The following is an 18,496-nucleotide window of genomic DNA, read 5'->3' as shown; positions in this document are numbered from 1 at the left end:
TAATGAGCTGCTAATTCTATCTATCTTGCTGCGCTAGTGCCAGTATTTCACACAATAGTATTTTTCTGTCTTGGGAGAATCTGGGTCTTACACAGGTGGGAAAAGATGATCTGAATCAATACATACATCTCTCTCTATATATATATATGTATGGTTTTTAATGCATTGAAAATGATCCCTGTATTTTATTTTTATCTTTTATTCATAGGGAAAAACTAGTTTTCCCATGTGTATCAGAAATGAACATTGATCAAATCATTCCAAAAACTAAAGCAAACCTGATTTTTTCTGGGTCTAGAAAGCCAATAAAAGCATCTTAAAATTGCAGTGACAGTGGAAGGATAAACTGTGTGCTTCAAAACATATATATCTTCAAACCAATTTAATACTCAAAGGATTTGAGAAAGAGTGAGGAGAAGCTTTCCCATGTGTATCAGAAATGAACATTGATCAAATCATTCCAAAAACTAAAGCAAACCTGATTTTTTCTGGGTCTAGAAAGCCAATAAAAGCATCTTAAAATTGCAGTGACAGTGGAAGGATAAACTGTGTGCTTCAAAACATATATATCTTCAAACCAATTTAATACTCAAAGGATTTGAGAAAGAGTGATGAGGAGCTTTCACTTCATGGCTTTCTTTACATAGAATTTCTTCATAAATAGAGACGAAAACCACAATCTAGATGCGGGAAGTCGCACATAAAGCATTACCAACCTTCATTTACAAGCAAATTAGCTATTATGGCATAGCCTTAGAATACTATACTGGGTTTAAAGCTGAATTACACTGTCATTATAATAGATGGAGTCTAAAAATCCTGGGGTTTTGCTCCATTCTTGAGCTTGGTTTTGCTCAAGCATCACCTTACAGAGCCTCTTTCCTGCTTTCCACTGAGTTCTCTGCTCCTGAGCTCGCAAGCAGTGTCCCTTCATGCAACCCTACTTCTCCAGCATTGATTTCCAGCACAAACAGGGAGGCACAGTACAGTAGATCCCAGGTCCATAAGCTGTTTACAATTACTTTAGCCCTTTTTATTGTGAGGATGCTCCAAAATCCTTTGTTCAAGTTAGCTCCTTAATACAGCATCATATACATTTATCTTGTAGTTTAAAATACAAAGCCGCGCTATCTGTGACCTGAAACTGTGAAGATTACATTTCAGAATAAAACCCCAATTTTGACATTGATTTATCGTCTAAGGAAGAAACCTACAATTTAGTGATGAGGATAAGAAAATACAATGAATTTACATAATTCACCTTGGCATGGAGAGACTGGTCAACTCCCAGAGATTACTTAGCACTGCTGAATGCTTGTATATACTTGCTTTTCTTGCAGATTATATATGACAAGAATAGTCTTGGGGAGTTATTACATAAGAAGGACTATTTAAAGTTAATTCATTTTAGTGTAATTCTGACATTTCTAAATTAAAAACAGCCTGCTTCTTGTTCTTGTGGTGTTGGAGAAGCTCAAAGAATCTCCAGTATGGAAAATATACTCTCACTTCATAGCGCAGTGTTTCGCATCAGGAAGTGACTTTATTAACCACAGTGCACTATATTACAACTTCTCCTATTAATAATTTCTATGTGCATCATGCACTACACGCTGCAGAATCCCCTGGTGAAGTCTAATCTCACTGCCCTAACACTCACAAGCCCTATTCTTGTAGTCATACAGATTTAATGAGAAAAAAATAATTGGAGAAAGACAACTTATGCTGAATACTGAAGAACTAATTCATGTCTACACTAGTGTATTACCAAAACAATGAGGTAGGAGTCCTTTTCAAAACAGGTTCAAGTTTTTGTGGCCCATCCAACTGAACCACAGTATTGTTAAACACCAACACTTCTGATGACAGAATACAATTTAACTTCACAGAAACTGGCATTCAAATATTAATAGTGAACTTCTTTGTTTGTACAGATCCTACTGTTAAGACACAGAATTTGGTTAATGGGATGCCATTAGCTTTTGCTTTTATCTGGCATTGTCAGCACATGCATTAAGAAGAATCATCTGAGGATCCCATGCCGGGTGCGGGTAGGACAGTCATCCCAGCAGTGCCTTCCAGCTCTCTGCCCTGACACGAGTGACCGTGCGATGGCTTTCCCAGAGCCACGCTGGACCAGAGAGCCACCCCAGTGCTGCCTCCTGTCACTCCCCAGGGGCAACTGGGGCAGCAGGAAAAGAATCACAGATTTTCTGCAACACCTCTGGTAAATTTGTACAGTTTTAGAGGCAGAGGCTTAGAAATAGGAAAGGGGAGACCAAAAAAAAGTGGAAGTGTGATACTAAAGGCAAGTCCTCTCTAAGGAGAGCTGTGCAAGTTTCTGAACTTTGGTCACACTGTTTATGAAATACATGTATGAAATGTTAAAATCCATTTACTTGGCAGTATTTGGCTTTTAAGAGAGCTTCTGAAGAATGCTGTGCACAAAGATGCCATTTTCATGGAAAACAACAACTGTTCCAGGATATCATATGGCAATCAACCCCTAATCTAAATATGCACATTTATCTCAGAAGATTAAAAATGTTCCACAATCCCTATATGAAATCAGCACTGACTTTCCTTCTTGTGCCAATTCCATCCTGCTTTCCTGTAGAAAGCGCTTCATCTGCAATATTTGGTCAGAACAAATTTCTTAAATACTGCTTAGTAGCTTCCATATGAGATACTGTAAAGAGCTATTAAAAAACATGCAAGATTCCCTTTATTTCCTCTCACAAACCAGATAAAGAAATTTATTACTGTGGGTCATGTATTATGCAACATTTTGGATAGAAGTAATCAGGAGTACCACATCTAAAAGGGATAATTAAAAGCTTTTTTTCCGGGGGGGGCTAAGACCAAAGAATCCTGATTTAAACCTTGGCAGTTCCCATATGACAAACTGTTTTGAGAAAACATCCACATCAACTTGGATTAATACAGATTAATTTTTACAGTTATTCTAGTACAGGTGACAAATATAAAATCTTCACAAGCAGAAGTGACAGATTTCAGTTATTAGGTGATAAAAGCTGCCTACCTAATCTAATACTTCTATAATTTCCAGGGATACCTCTTTAAGGTATCCCTGCACATCTCTTGTCTTCCAAAATATTACCACGTTCCTGCTGATGCAAGTGATTCAGGCACAGCCTCCAGAGCATTTTCGCAATTTTACCTCATATTTAAAGTACACAACGGCACAATTTTATTAACTCAGCTTCATAACCTCTAAGACCAATTTCTGCCATCTTCTACATCAGATCCAGAGCATATTTATTCTCCAAAGCACATAACATCATTTCCATGTGCACAGTTATCAGTGCAGAACTCTTGCGTGTTCCCTTGGAACATGTGAGAATCATTGCTTAAAAAGGGCATTACGGAGTTAACAAAAAACAATATTCTCCTTCAAGAAACATATAATGGCAATAGAATGGAAAATTACCAAGGTTATGTAGGGGAAAAAACCCCAAACCAATAAGCCTTACTTGTGCAAGGTGTGAGACGGCCGGTCATTTTTCTCCAGTTGTCCATAGCAGCTAGTTTTTGCTTCAGGAATGAAGGAGTATTTTTCCAGCATGGCTGATGCAGCAGTGGCAATAATCCCAAGGCCATCCCGTACCCGAGCTTCTAAACTGTAGTCCCATTCATCATAAGATGCTGAAATGAGTCCTGAAGGAAACTCCTTGGGAGTGATTTCTGTGTTACCACTAACCAGGCTGGGAACTATCCAAAAGAAATCATAGCCAGTAAGGCCCAGGGAACGAGCCTCATCCAATATGTAGACAGCTTCATCCTTGGAACAATATAGCAGGATGACGGACGAATGAATTTTCTTCAGCTGAATTTGGGTCTTGGCATCTCCAAAGGCGGTATCGAGTACAATGATGTTCTGCATGTCCCAGCCCACAAAACTATTTTCCACTGTGGTCTTAATGACATTGATGAAGTCTTGATATCCAGGGAAGGTGGTGGTCACCAGAGAGAACACATGCCAGTCATAATCCTGCATGATCTTCAGCATGACGATGGCTTCTTGCTGGATAGAAGCCCCAAACTGGAAGAATGTGGACATCACATCCTAGAATACAAAACACAGTGAAAGATTACTAATTTTGTACAAGTCTGAAGGGAATAGAATCTCTAATTCTTCTGCTCTCTTTGGCCCACCATGGCTACCACACTTCCATTGCATTCGAATAACTTTGTGCCTTATCATATTCATATCATTAACAAGCAACACTGATCGTAAGTAAGTACCACAGCTAATTAAAATATTTGCCAAAAAGTGACAAACAGATATTTACATAGGAAATTTCTGAGTGCTTGATCACTTGAAGACAACAACTCAAATCAGTACTTACTGAGGAAGCTCCCTAGAGACAGCCACCCACTGTTAAGCAACTCATCTCCAGCAGGTAGCTTTAGAATGATCAAACTTATTAGGAATGCGACCCAATAAATTCATACCAATTTTTAGTTACAATGGAAATAAATTGCAATGCACATGCTGAAGAAGCTCTGTACTTCCAGACCTAATGTCTGAGGGATACTTCATTTCCACAGGTTCATTGGTCTTGGTGGAAGCTGTCAAACTCTGCAGAAGTAGATTTATCGTCCCCAGGTACCGAGTTCGCTACTGTTCGTAGGCTCACTACTGATCATGCTCCATTCAGAGCAGATGGACCATTGATGCCTGATGTAGAATTAACAGGATGGGACTCCAGGGACAACGAGCAAGCTGCCAGTGTCCTCATTAAAGGACTTAAATTGAAGTAAATTTAAACAATGGCCTCATAGCCTGTAACTGGTAGCTGCATTGCCTGACACAGCTCTGCTGCCAGTTTGCTAGGAGACTTGTTTCTAATATTTGTATTAGGCTTTTACAATATTCATAACATTTTATACAGCATAAGGGCAGGTGCCTCTTATTTTAACAACATCTATCAGAAATAGGCAACAAAGTAATATATTTTCTTGGCACTAAATTTATGAACATTTTCATTGGTCTATTTTTACCAAGTTGCTGTAAGATCTAAATTTATTTTTGAATTTTACATTCTAGATTTATACACATCACAATTATTAGAGTATCAAAACTATAGACGGGAAGCTATATAACTCTTTATTTTCATTTTACTTCAGTATTTATTCCTGAGGAGCAGTGGCAACTTATGTGCATCATTTTCAGATACAGAAAGCATGAACTCCTGCTGAAAGAAAAGCTTGTGATTTCTTCCTGCGAAAAGCTTGTGATTTAAAAATAAGATATTAACCATTCAAGATTTCTTATGCAGCCTTTACAGCAAAGACACACATGGTGCTTTTAAAGAGTTTTATGAACATGGTTGTGAACTGCTATCCTATTTTACACTTGTGGGGAACAGAAACAGATTAATTGACTTAGGTTTCATGGCAAGGTGGTGTTAAATATACAATTATTAGTAAGCTTGTGATTTAAAAATAAGATATTAACCATTCAAGATTTCTTATGCAGCCTTTACAGCAAAGACACACATGGTGCTTTTAAAGAGTTTTATGAACATGGTTGTGAACTGCTATCCTATTTTACACTTGTGGGGAACAGAAACAGATTAATTGACTTAGGTTTCATGGCAAGGTGGTGTTAAATATACAATTATTAGTGAGAAAGATAACTCAGCTCTACAAGTTCTTTATTTTATCTATTGAAATCTATTCAAAGCAAACTGAATGTCTATATTTTTTAAAATAGAAGATGAGGAGTGTTATTACTTTCCAAGTGTTAAGAACCTGACACCAGGATTTTATATGGCTTGACAGCAATAAAAGTCTTATGACTTGTGTCAGACCATGAAGACTGATATTGAAGATACAAAATACACCCTACTGGTGGTAATGCAATCATCTGCCATGGCTTCTTTGGTACTTCAAAGACGGCATTCTGAATGCCAGTGCCAGATTTGCAGTGGTTTTGGGTTAATTACAGATGTTATAAAACATATTTGGGAGACGAACTGAATTAGGAAAATTTGATTGCTGAACGCTTCTAGGAGCTATTTCCTGGTAACCTGCACTGTACACTTAAAAACAAACAAACAAACAAACAAGCTTTTCATCTGGGGACACAGCTAAAGACACTCAGCACACAGAAAATCTGCTAAAGTCAGCATTTAATGGTTTAGTTACTGATTTACTATTATTACAAAGTAAATCAGATATCCAGAGACAACGTCATGAGTCCAAGTTTGCTGTAGCTTCCTAATTGAACATAAAAAAATATTGTAACGCGAAGTCAATCACTTCAGTTTTCTTCTCCAGCTCTTATCTTACCCTGGTTTTTACTTGTGATTATGCTAAATAACAGTAAAAATAAGTAAAATAATTTAGAGTAAATAGATTATTTCCATGATATCCTTTCACTCTACCCCATTTCTATATATGGTTTATGGCTACTAATGTAGTGGAATAATTCTTTCAAACAATACATACACCTTGGTCCTTCGTGCATCACAAGGAACTTCTCCAATAAGGCAATTGAAGATGAAGTCTTTGAGGGCAAAAACCAATGCACATGGACATTTCCAAGCGTGACCTTTCTAACTAGTAAATACAGATTTTTAACCTAGAGCCACCCTTGTCATCTTCCCTGGCCATGAACAACGGTCTTGTGCACCATTACCGGAGTCTGACAACACAAGAAAAGTACTAAAAATAAATCCTTTCCTTTTGTAAACATTTTGTTAGAAAAATAGTTTATGAAAGGAGTTTTGATTAAACATTTTTGTAAAGTTCACACTTATATTACATTAATCCTTGTCACATAATTGTGAATGTGAACTTTAGTCAAAATCAGGCAATTAATATCAATTTGTGATCAGAATGGTAAAAAAAAAAGTAATTATATGGTGAAAACAAGTTTGGGTTCAGGAAAAGTGGAGATACAAATATCACAAGCAACATTCTCATCTGAAGGTATTCCATGTAGCTCCACTGACTTCATGTGATGCTTTTCTAGAGCTGAAGATCTGACTGTATGTGTTTACAATGAATTTGGAACAGATGGAAGATTACAAGCAAATTGCAGCCTTAGGAACTTCAGCAGATATTTAAATGCCTATAAGGAGAATATTCAAGGACATATTATCCATTAAGGTGTGGGGGGGAGAAAGTTTAGTGAAGAAACAGCAAATAAATAAATAAAACTATAAGGGATTCAACTATTGTATCCTTAAACATTTACAGAACTGTTCGTGTGGGTTTTTTTAAAGCTTCACATTCTTCCCGAAAAGCATCATTATTCCTCTGCTTTAATCAGACTTAGTATTTTGTTACGCATATAGAATTTAAGTTCTACTTTTCTATATTCAAAAGCAAACTAAAGTGATGTTTGTAAAAAACAAAATTATTCAGTTATTTTCATTTAACTGTCATCTTGTCATCTATCAAGACATCTAAGTCATTGCTGAAGTATGAATACAGATGTAATATTGGAGGTGCTTTAAACGCACATCAGAAATATGTTGTTTTTCTTTCCTCAGTGGCTCCATCTATTGAGATTATTGGTGGAGGATACAAGGAAGCTGTACCACTTATCCAATCCAAGAAACTTTTATACAAAAGAATTCCACAGATGAATCTCAAAGCATGAAAATCCCAAGATGTTACACTGATATGAGCAAAGATTTAGTTAGAAGTAGTTGTGGAAATGATAAAGTAATGCTTTATTTGATTTTTCTGTTCTAGCTTCTTAGCTGGATTCTACCACAGCCATGTAAACAAAAAACAGCAATGAAAAGAGAAGGAAAAGAACAAATGAAAACTTTTTGTTTCTTTCTGTCTTGCACACAAACATACAGTTTATAGCAAAACATCTCCCCGTATGTTTCACACTGGAAGGAAGTAATCCTTCAGTTGCTTCTTGCTTAACATCATTCTTGAATTTTGTATACAATATATAATTCCATCATTACGGGAGAAGGGCACTTCAGCATCCCCATGCTTGTGCACAAAACAGAGCAGCTCTCTCTGGTGCTGTTGTTTCATAGATTAATATATTAGAGTAAGTTGCTTGTTAATTAGTGTACCGAGTCTATAAATCTGTCAACTGTTGTTAGAATTGCACATTTCACTTCCCCAATTCCAACAAATTACAGGAATATTTTTCTCGAAACCTCATCCTCAGCTATTTTCATGACATCTTAGTTTCCTAGCTCCAGCTTTTCCATGAGATCAGCAGGGCATATTCACAGCTGCTGTAACAGCTGAGGTAAGCCCTGACAGTAGTTTATGCCTACTAGGGAAAAAGCTGTAATAGTTGGTTAGTTAAAGAAAAAAACATTTGTTATGTAAAATAGTATACCTTTTGTTAAATGAAAATGAAATGCTAAACCAGAACAAAATAGGGGTCAGCATATTTTCCAAATCGATTTTCCATTTGGCAGACTTGTCGAGGACAGCTGTTTCGCTGGTAAAACAATATTGTGACAGGAAGCAAAAACCAGTATGAAACACAGTTTAAAAAGCAATCCAGGGGATGATTTTATTTAGCTAGAAACAAGATTATTATGACAGGACTACAAGTAGGACTTTAAAGTTATCTTAATTACTTCATTCCTACTCACACCGTATCTTCCACAGAGATCCAGCAAAAATTATTTTTCTCCTATTTTACACCACTGTAACTTAGATGTTCCATTTTTATAACAGATTTAAGGCATGTGGTGCTAGGTCTACATATACAGTGCAAGCTGTTTCCTGTTTAATGAATTATAGTAGTTATTTGGCATTTTTATGAAGACTGGAAAAACTGAAAGCCAGAGATTAGTCATGAATTTAAGCTGAATAATTTAGCATCACATCAAAAATATACGGAAGGAAATTATTTGTACCAATCTCAAATGTAGGTAAATAATGTATCTTCCAGTGTGTTAACTTGGTACCATTTTTCTTGGATTACTTGAAATGATGTATTGATCCCGTGGTAAACATGAAGTGAATCGTGTTTATCTGTCATGAATATCTAGGTTTCAGCTATACGGTCTTCCTTTGTGGTACTATACAGACCCATGCAAAACTTTCAGTAAATGCAAACACTGTGGAGGAGCTGAAAGGAAAACCTTTCCTCCCAAGATACCCTGCACATTTCTAAACTCTTAAGTTATTAAATTCCTGACACTGTTCATTAACAGTATAGAACATGCAATTCCCAACACAAACATCTCACTGAGGCGCCCAGGGAGAAAACTCCCCCATTATCACCATGGGAGCAATTTGGGGGAAATTATACAAAACTATGTGCTTTCAGGCAAAGCAGAGCAACATGTGAGGGTGGACATAATTTACTAATTACTACAAACAGCAGAAAAGACTTATTTCCCAAGGACCTGTCACCTCTCTGGCCTGACACATGGCAAAAGCATGCACGACCCCTGCCCGCAGGTTTCTCTGCTGATACCAACCTCTCCTGTGGGAGCTGTGCTCCTGCTCTCCCACGTGGCTCCAGAGCTGCCTGGGCCCCAGGCATCCCCCACCAACCACCATCGCCCTGCATGGGACCCCCCAGCTGCCATCACCCTGAGTCGAGCTCAGCTGCAGCAAGGCCTATGCCCAGCCCCAGCAGACACTGACTTGCTCCTTGCACTCAACCTGGAGCCTGACTTGTCCCCCTTGTCCTTGTCCAGCAACACCTGGACCCCCTGTGCCAGTCCTCCCGAGGCATGGGCTGAGCTGACCGGGAGAGAAGGGGCAGCAGGGCAGGAGCTCTGTGGGCTCCTGCAGCCCCCACGCGACAGATTTTACGTTCTCCAAATCTGCCCACATAGACCTGTGAATGCGTTTCACCATTTGTCACTGAGAAGACTAAGGCCTTCTAGCAGAGCTAGAAAAGGGATGGAAATTTTCTTACTCTGTAATTTAACTGGTGCAAATGCAAAGCCACAAAATGTATAAAGGTCAACAAAAAGGACGAACCAAGCCCTTGCTTTTTATTTTAAAAGTTTGCTCTGGGAGAGGAACACTCAAGTTAGAAAAGGGCAGTAGCAAGCAAGGGACTACATTATGGCTCTCCAACATCTGACATGTCCCTTTTTATTATTTCAAGGAATAAATATCAGAGAAACATGATTTCGAAAGGTTAGCACTGGCTTAATGAAGCATGTTCTTTCTCATTTCCAGAGGGAACCTGCAGGGATTAATTTTGCAGAGGCTTCTGTATTTTCAGGTCATGGTTTTATCCTAAGAATTTTGCTAGATAACAGATAGAGTTTTTTGGGGTTTGTTTGGGGTTTTTTTCATTAATATATCCATTTAATTTTATACTACTTGCTTGGCTTATCTGGGCCTGCTACAAGAGTTGAACTTTGTCACTATTTTTTCTATGCCAGAATAGTGAATAAACAAATACAAAGGAACAAGAACAGGGTTTCTACAGATCATCACAGAGTCCACTGGTTTTTGATCCTTTACATTCTTCAAATAATACAGTGTCACGTCTAATGAATTCAAGTAACTCAACAGGCCATCACAGTGAAACAACATAATTTAATTATGGAAGACGACTAGTTTAGCACAGAGTTCATAAACCATTCCCTGGGCTGGAGCACACCATCTGGGTTTTCATTCATGGATAGTTCAAACATTGGAAATTGGGGTGTCTCAGTCTGAGCTCCTGTTCAACCAGGACAGGCAAGTGAAAAATGCTTTCAAAGGCTGAAATGACATCAACAAGCCTGTGACCGAACTTGATAAAATCCTGAAAAGATTCATGTGAACCAGCAGGGATTTTTGTGTGGTCATTTGATGAAAGGTTTATTCACAAGATGCCTCCTTTCTAGATAAATTTCAACTTCCACTGTTACAGAAATGTCTTACACCATGAATATTTCAATGAGGAAGGGCAAAATTGTGGTTCTACAAAAGGGCAGCATGGAGCTGGCTGTACCATAGCTATTTGGATGAGTATTGGCTATTGTACAGCTTTTGGGGTGAAAGAGAATCCCAACATGTAAGAAGTAGAGTACTGATGTGTCCTGAACCAGGACATGATGCCTGCAAGGAAGATAAGGAAGAATAAAGAGTATTTTCAGACAAATTATATTTGCTTTGCATGTTCAAATATTTCTTGAATATAAATCAGTCACTCTGTAACCCATACAGGATCACGTGGTGCTCTATGTCAGTGTGTTATCCTAAAATATTTTTCCTTTATGGAGAAGATGAGATTTGTACTGAAGTTTCTCGTTTCCTCTAAGTATTTCACCATGAAAATAAATATTGAAAAATGTGTGTGACCTAATATGTCAATTAGTTAGCAAGGAGGACAGATTTTATGCCATAGATTATAGCTGAGTATCATTTCTGTTATGCCCCTTGTCATGACTACAGATAAATGTTTTGCCATTTTTTAAATTTAGGTGTCTGATTTTCTCATGGTGGGTACAAGCAGCGTCCTTGTGCTTTATTCATGTAATTAGTCAGCACTAAACTGATGCAAGTGAATAGTCTCTTGAAGAGCCCCAAAAAGACTTCATTTTCCATGGGAAAATGACTTTAAATTAGCCATGCAGCACATCTTTCACCTCAAGGAACACCTGAGTTCACATGGAGAGCTCTTGAGTCTGTCCTTTCAGTGAAAACTCTTCAAACAGTTGTTATGAATGATTGGAGAGCAATCAGGAACGTTAACGACTTTTCAAAGACAAAGAGAAGGCAATTGCTGTGCAGATACTCCAACAATACTGGTGAAAGTAACTGGCTTTCTGCTGTATGGAAACTTTCATCTGCCAACAATTCACATTTGATACATCACAACAAAGTTGTGGTGTTAGAAGAAAATGGGGTCCTGGTCCTGTTCTCCCCACAGCAACATGAGAAAGTTTAGGACAAACTGATGATGATCTATTCTGTACAGGTTACCTACCTGGATGAGAAAAATAAACAGTGAAACGATCCTATGAAATGAGGTAGAAAGAAACCCAAACCCAAACCATGATTTTACTGCAAGACTTTCAAAATGTGCTTGTTGGAAGGAGGAAAGCCTAAACTCATTTTCAGAAACACAAAAATTCATTTTGCAGAATCATAGGAAGCTTTTCACCAGGTAACAGAAATAAAAAGCATTAAGAGAGCATCAGTAAGCTTGTGAATTAGCCCGGTGAAAGGCCAAGACTCAGGAAATCCAGCAGGGATAGACACAGACATCCAAGAAAAGAAAGTCTGGATTACTTTCCTCTCATAGCACTGGTATTTCATTGGAACTCACATAATTTACCTCTAGAAATAAAATACCACAAAGACATGGGATGAATGAAGGATACCACCCAAATGAGCCAGATAGGTCTCTGGAAAATAAATAAAAATCTTGGAATATAGACTATCCATCCCCACTGTCCCACTGTTATATTCGCACTGGGGCATTATTTACCGATGTTCACATTGTTTCATATCAGTATTGATATACTACATATGTTACTACCAATACAACATGCTGGGCTATGTGGAATTTCTCACCTTCCTCAAGTTTCAGTCTGTGACTATAGAGAATTATCTATCAAATCAATTAGTTCATTTACTTTGAACCACATCTGCTCCCATAAGGCCATCAGAGATTAGCTTCTCTTGATTCACGGGCAATTTGGGGAACTTTAATGGATATAAAATCAAAGCATTTAGTTTACAGTGAGTTATATTATTTCTTGGAGCAGACAGCTAGTTCCAATTATAAATCTTGAAAACAATCCTGCTGTTAACGGCCATGCTTACTGAAAACAACTTAGTATATGGGTTTTAACTGTCCGGTTTCAAAATGAGACCCTGATAGCCAGGTTTCGGTACAGGCAGATGGATCTCCGACACAAAGGAAGATTCCAAAATTTCCAAGGAAGTCCAAAAAGAGAAACAAATGAAAAAGCAGTGTTTTATCTTCCTCTTTCAATAAAAAGTGAAGCTTGCTAATCTCTACTTTTTTAAATTTTCAGCAAATAAAATTTCATTCTAATAGTTTAGTCTTACAGACTTTACTGCCCAAAAGGGTTATGTCATTAGTCTTGAAAAAGTGCAATGGCCACATTTTATCTGATTAACAGCTTTTTACAGCACCAGCCTAATTCATTTTGTTTCAAAATCAGTCATCCAAATCGATTTTGCTCTACCCCAGCCATAAGTTTAAACATGCACACAAATTACTGTGAACCATCCACAGAATCTGCTAGAATCCAATTTACTTGATTTCTTTCTGGGTACCTGCTAAATTAAAATACATAGATTTTGTAATATTTTTTCAGTTTAATGGTAATATTTTAGCTAAGCAAAATTTCATGTGCTTACATTACTATTGCTGTGGAATCAAAAAACATAAGTTGTTTGAATAGCTTATGGAAATTTTCAAGAATCAACGCTATGCAATAATTCATCCCTGGGACAAATTTTCATTCCAGCTATTTGGTATCTAACACGCTAACCATTTCACTTAACTGTAAGATGATATCACAGAATAATTTAGATATGTATCATATACCCCCAACCTATAGGTAAAGTGGTTCAGAACAAGGATTTAGAGTGGTTGAGGACAAGTATGATTTTCTGTTCAAATTTTCTATCTTATCTAGTACAAATATTGCACAAGAAAATTCTGCATAACAAACTGCTTACAGCTCACACATCAAAGAAATTTGCAAAAGGATTTTCATACAGTTTTTGCCATTAGGAACTTTAAAACCAACACCATCCAAACTTATTAATCCTGTAAACAGAATCAAAACTTTACTTACCCACAATAACATTTAAATATGCTATGGCCAAGAATCCAGCATTAAATCCAGAATCAGTAACAATTTATCATTTAATGGAAGCCGAATCAAGCCAAATAGGCTGATTACTTATAGTATGTATTGCACGTGTGCCTAAATGCCATACACTATATAGAAAGAGACGCATAATTAAATATCAATAAAAATGCCTTAAGACATCATCTCCTTATCTGAAAACATTTGGTCTCAATTGAATGCTAAAATACTTCTCACTTGTGTTGAAGATGAGAAGCCAGAAAACCATTAACTAAGTCATTTCCATACATCTACACTTAACAAGTAAAAACGAAGGCAACAACCAACCTCCCCCTCCACCCCCTTTCACCAAATGGTGAGTATAAAATATTAAGCAAATAAAAGAAATATAGAGCCAATTTAATTTTTTACTGTGTGGTTGTAACTGTGTTTTTCCTTTATGAGCCAGGACTCTTGGACTAGCCACCTCTGTCTACCTAGTCTGCTTCAGCGGCATTGGACTGAAGAGAGAAATCCAACAGCAAGAGGCTAGCTGGGGAGGACAAACAGACAGACAGATGGGAAGGAAGTTTTTTTAAGAGGAAGGCTAAACAGAGTTCAAGGAGCCATTCAGAGCAGCTTTCCATGGCCACAGATATTTGAGGGATATATTCAAGTAGCAGAGGAAGATGATGGTAAGATGAGAGATTCAGAATTCTTGATCTCTTCAAGTAGACATAAGCGTTTTGGTTCCCCAGGTAGTTTGGGTGCTAAACAAGAAGAGGTGCAAACCTGACTCACCTGCCTTTGGAAGGCAAAGTCACAAAAACATCGTAACTTATCCAAAGCATGCATGCTGCTTTTAAATTCTTCTGGAAGGAAGTGTTTCAAAATACTCAGTATGCTTCTCAGCTCTTACGTACAATCAGCAGATCTGAAGAAGGGAGTGTACTCAAGGGAAATACCATTTATGCTTAGCCTTTATATTCTCCTCTTCAGGCATCATCTTTGGCCTCTGGGCAAAGCTACAGCTGCTCTTCTGTTATGCTAATAGAAATTACATGCTTTCTCAAAGTGAGTGATCAGCGCATCAATCTAGCAATGAATATCCTTTTCCATTGTACATTTAATAGCAGCAGGTCAGAAGAAAATTCAGTTACAAAAATTCTCATATGTATGATCTATATCAGCACTTACATATCACCCTAGCTGAAGACGAGAAGGTGGCTAACCATATCTTAGAATGAATCCTACTGATAAGAACATAGCCCAAAGTATACCAACAATGGATGATATTTCACTGGTATTCATTGCAGAGCCTTTGAATAATCATAGCTGAAACCACAAAACAAAACACATTTGTGTTAAAGTAGTTGCAAAGTCTCCAGTATTCAGAGCTACTGCATCCATAGGAGAAGGAACATAGGAAGAATGTGGAATGAGGAAGAATGTGGAATTCAGCTGTTGGCAGATACAACAGTTTTGCGATATCAATGTGCTAACCAGATAAGGACATGAGCGTTTAATGTTGCATTCTGTGATGGATGGTAAGTAAGGTAATATAACAGAGAGATGCAGACAAAAAACCTCTGTTGCACCTACTTTTTCTGACTCTACCCACACTGTTCCACACCTTTGACTTAAATCTACATTTTCTTTTTGGCATTCTGTTTAAGGATGCATTATTTAGTTGCAAGAATATCACACATCAAGAGATTTGCCAAGCATTATTCCCATGAGCAAATAATATTCTGGGCAGAAAAGCTTTACCAACATATATTCAAATTACTGAGATTTTAATATGGGCAGTAAAACTATCCCTTCTATGAAATAGCTTAGCTCAAGTTACTTTTCCTTAGTTAAGTAGAGGAAAAATATCTTTAAGCATGGTTCTGATTTACAATAAATATCAGAGGGAAAACATAACTTCAAGAAAGGAAATGTTCAAAATGCTAAGTTTAGGTCCTTACAAGGCATAGTAATTCTTTCTAGAAATTATTACAGATTTGACAGTCACACTAGATACAGTAAATACTGCACTGCTATGGCAAATTGAGTATCTCATTTCCAGCTGCAAAAAACATGTTCGTACAATGTTCAGTACAGTGTGAAGAGGACTGAAGCCATCTTCCTTAACCTGCACAATATCTTTATACTTTGAAGAGAGAGACATAATAACCCATGTACTGAATACAAATAAGTAACAAAACACATTATTTGGGTTGATGGTTTTAATGCCAGAAATTTTTATTAGTTGCTTTTAACAACACTGTGCATATAGCTATTTCCTAGATAGGTACAACACCACACAAATCAACGACTTCTATAGATTCCTATGAAAATATAAAAATAGACTTCAGAGTTTTTCTAACCTAGGTAGGAAGCACGAAAGATTTTTAACTAATCTCAGTATAGACTACAACAGTTAATAGATTTCTTCAAGTATCCAATAATGCAACTAAATTGTAAGTACCCTCACATCTAAATTCAATGGGAGCTCAGGGTGCTCAACAGCCTCCAAAGATGGGTATGTTCATGCAGAAAGGAGCATCTGCACAGATGTGAGAGTTCGGCCATGCCCATTTTATTTATGCTACTACATGTCCTCAGAAAAGTGTTTAAGTACTCAGTTAATTGAAATAGATTGTCTACCAATACAAAGTGGGGGTACTTGCTCATCTTCAATAATGGAACTGTGCATCAAAGGGATTTAGATGCAAATCCTTTGGGTTCCTTTGAAAAAAAGCCTTTTGTGTAGGACGGCTAACAAACAAAACACCTGTTCTTCCAAGTTGTTAAGTGCCTCAGTTCCACACATAAAAGATGAGTGCTCATTACATTTCAGGGACCTTATGCAACAAAGCTTGTTAAGAAAGTTGCAATTGTGGTTTAGATTTCAGTGTAATAGGCACAAGGGATTGTGCTTTGCCTTAAGCTAGTGTATCTTGATTTGTCTCCATCTCTGTCCCCTAGTGCCATACCCTAGAATAGCAATTTTAAGTTTACAGACTACAAGATTGCTCTTTTGCAGGTCCTTTAGGAATAACCTTGGACATCTGGTGTCCAAAATCCACTCTGAAAAATACTGAGACTTGAAAGCAGCATCCTAGCCATTTCCCTCTGATACTTGCTATTCACAGCAGCTCTAGTATTTTACTATGACTAAACATCTTATTAAATTAAGTATTTATTAAAATAAGTATTATAGGATTGATCCTCAAACTCGCCATGGCTTACTGTGACATGATGTACTACCAAAAAGGAAAAGAAAAAGCCATGACCTGATTCTTTGCAAGACACTCCACCAAAGCTCCTGGAATATGGGTGAAATGTGGAAGAACAGAGGAAGACTTCACTGCACAGCTCTCACTAGGCAGTTCTGGCACTCCTTTCCATGAAATCATAATTCTCTATATAAAAGCAATGCGACTTTGAGTTCGCCAGATGATGATATTTCATGTTACATTAACAGATAATTAAAAGAAGATGAATAATGAAGCCGAACCAAATCTCCCCCTTTTGTGCAAGGAAGATGGATCTGTGGAGCAAGCAGGGATTGTCCTGTGTTCAGGAGCAGATACAGCTCATTTTAGGGACAAAGGTGTTGATTTTTCAAATCCATACTAAATAAGGCAGTCTTCCTGCACAGTGCATATTGAAAAGTGGGAAAGAAAAGAAAAATGAGACTTAAAAATTATGCCATATCGCTTGACGTGCTCCATTTCACACACAGTAGAATCGCTCCCCCACATGAAGGTCTTCAGGAGATGGATACCTGGCTGGATGGAAGTTCACATGAGATCCGTGATTCTTCTCAGTGGGCAGATATTTGTTGCTACAGTTGCAACAGTCTGTCAGTTCATTAGAAATCTCAGAGAAATAAGCAGAAACAAGCTCACGTAGAGAAAAGCTCCGTTCTGATCCTCCCTGATTTTTATGGGAGCAAACTTGGTTGCTGAAGATCAGGACAGGAACAGGTACTAAGAACAAAAGCGTCACTATAAAACATGCAAAGAACAAATGACCATGTTTGTGTTACCAAACACGTGCTGCACGGAATGGGTCAATGTCCCACAACGTGCATCTTTTTTTCTTTACTCAGCTTTCCTTGCACAGGGCAACCTGGCACGGACTTCAAAATCACTGGTAAGGAATTCAGAATGACTGAGCTACTGCAAAGGACCTTGGATAACAGGAGTAGAGGAGAGGAGCAAAATCCCATCCACTGAAAAGCGAGCAGTTCCTCAGCATAAGCCTGGACAAGAAGGGTAGATGTTAGAAAGCACCACAAAAGAGGAAGAGTCAGGTATGCAAGTACCTGCTGACCCATGGGCTGAGCTTCCTGCTCCCGACAGACACTTTGCTAGGCATCCCACAAGTAAAAATTTCACCTACAACACTGCCTCTGAAAGCCATTTCTGGTGACAGCTCAGCTATTCCCAACACATCTTATCCCAGTTCTGCTGTCCAGAGCTGACACAGAGCCAGAGACAAACATTAGTCAGCCTGACCTTGGTGCCGGGGAAGATTATGGAGCGGTTCATCTTGAGGGCACTCACAAGGCATGAGTGGGACAACCAGGGGATCAGGCCTAGCCAGCACGGATTCATGAGAGGCAGGTCCTGCTTGACCAACCTGATCTCCTTCTATGACCAGGTGACCCGCCTAGTGGATGAGGGAAAGGCTGTGGATGTGGTCTACCTGGACTTCAGCAAGGCCTTTGACACCGTCTCCCACAGCATTCTCCT

General features: G+C 38.0%; 1 protein-coding gene across 1 annotated transcript in view; it reads right to left on the bottom strand.

Moving 5' to 3' along the window:
• GRIN2A (glutamate ionotropic receptor NMDA type subunit 2A) overlaps positions 1-18,496 on the bottom strand; it is a 191,255-nt gene that overhangs the window by 77,635 nt on the left and 95,124 nt on the right. The window contains exon 3 of the mRNA XM_009281666.2: positions 3,495-4,087. Within this exon, the coding sequence (XP_009279941.2) occupies positions 3,495-4,087 (593 nt within the window). The remainder of the gene's footprint in view (positions 1-3,494; positions 4,088-18,496) is intronic.

The sequence above is a fragment of the Aptenodytes forsteri genome, unplaced genomic scaffold (assembly GCF_000699145.1).
Source record: "Aptenodytes forsteri isolate BGI_AS27 unplaced genomic scaffold, ASM69914v1 Scaffold84, whole genome shotgun sequence".
In the NCBI taxonomy this organism is placed as follows: domain Eukaryota; kingdom Metazoa; phylum Chordata; class Aves; order Sphenisciformes; family Spheniscidae; genus Aptenodytes; species Aptenodytes forsteri.
The sequence above is the reverse complement of the archived record's forward strand: the minus strand, read 5'-3'. Positions and strand labels throughout refer to the sequence as shown.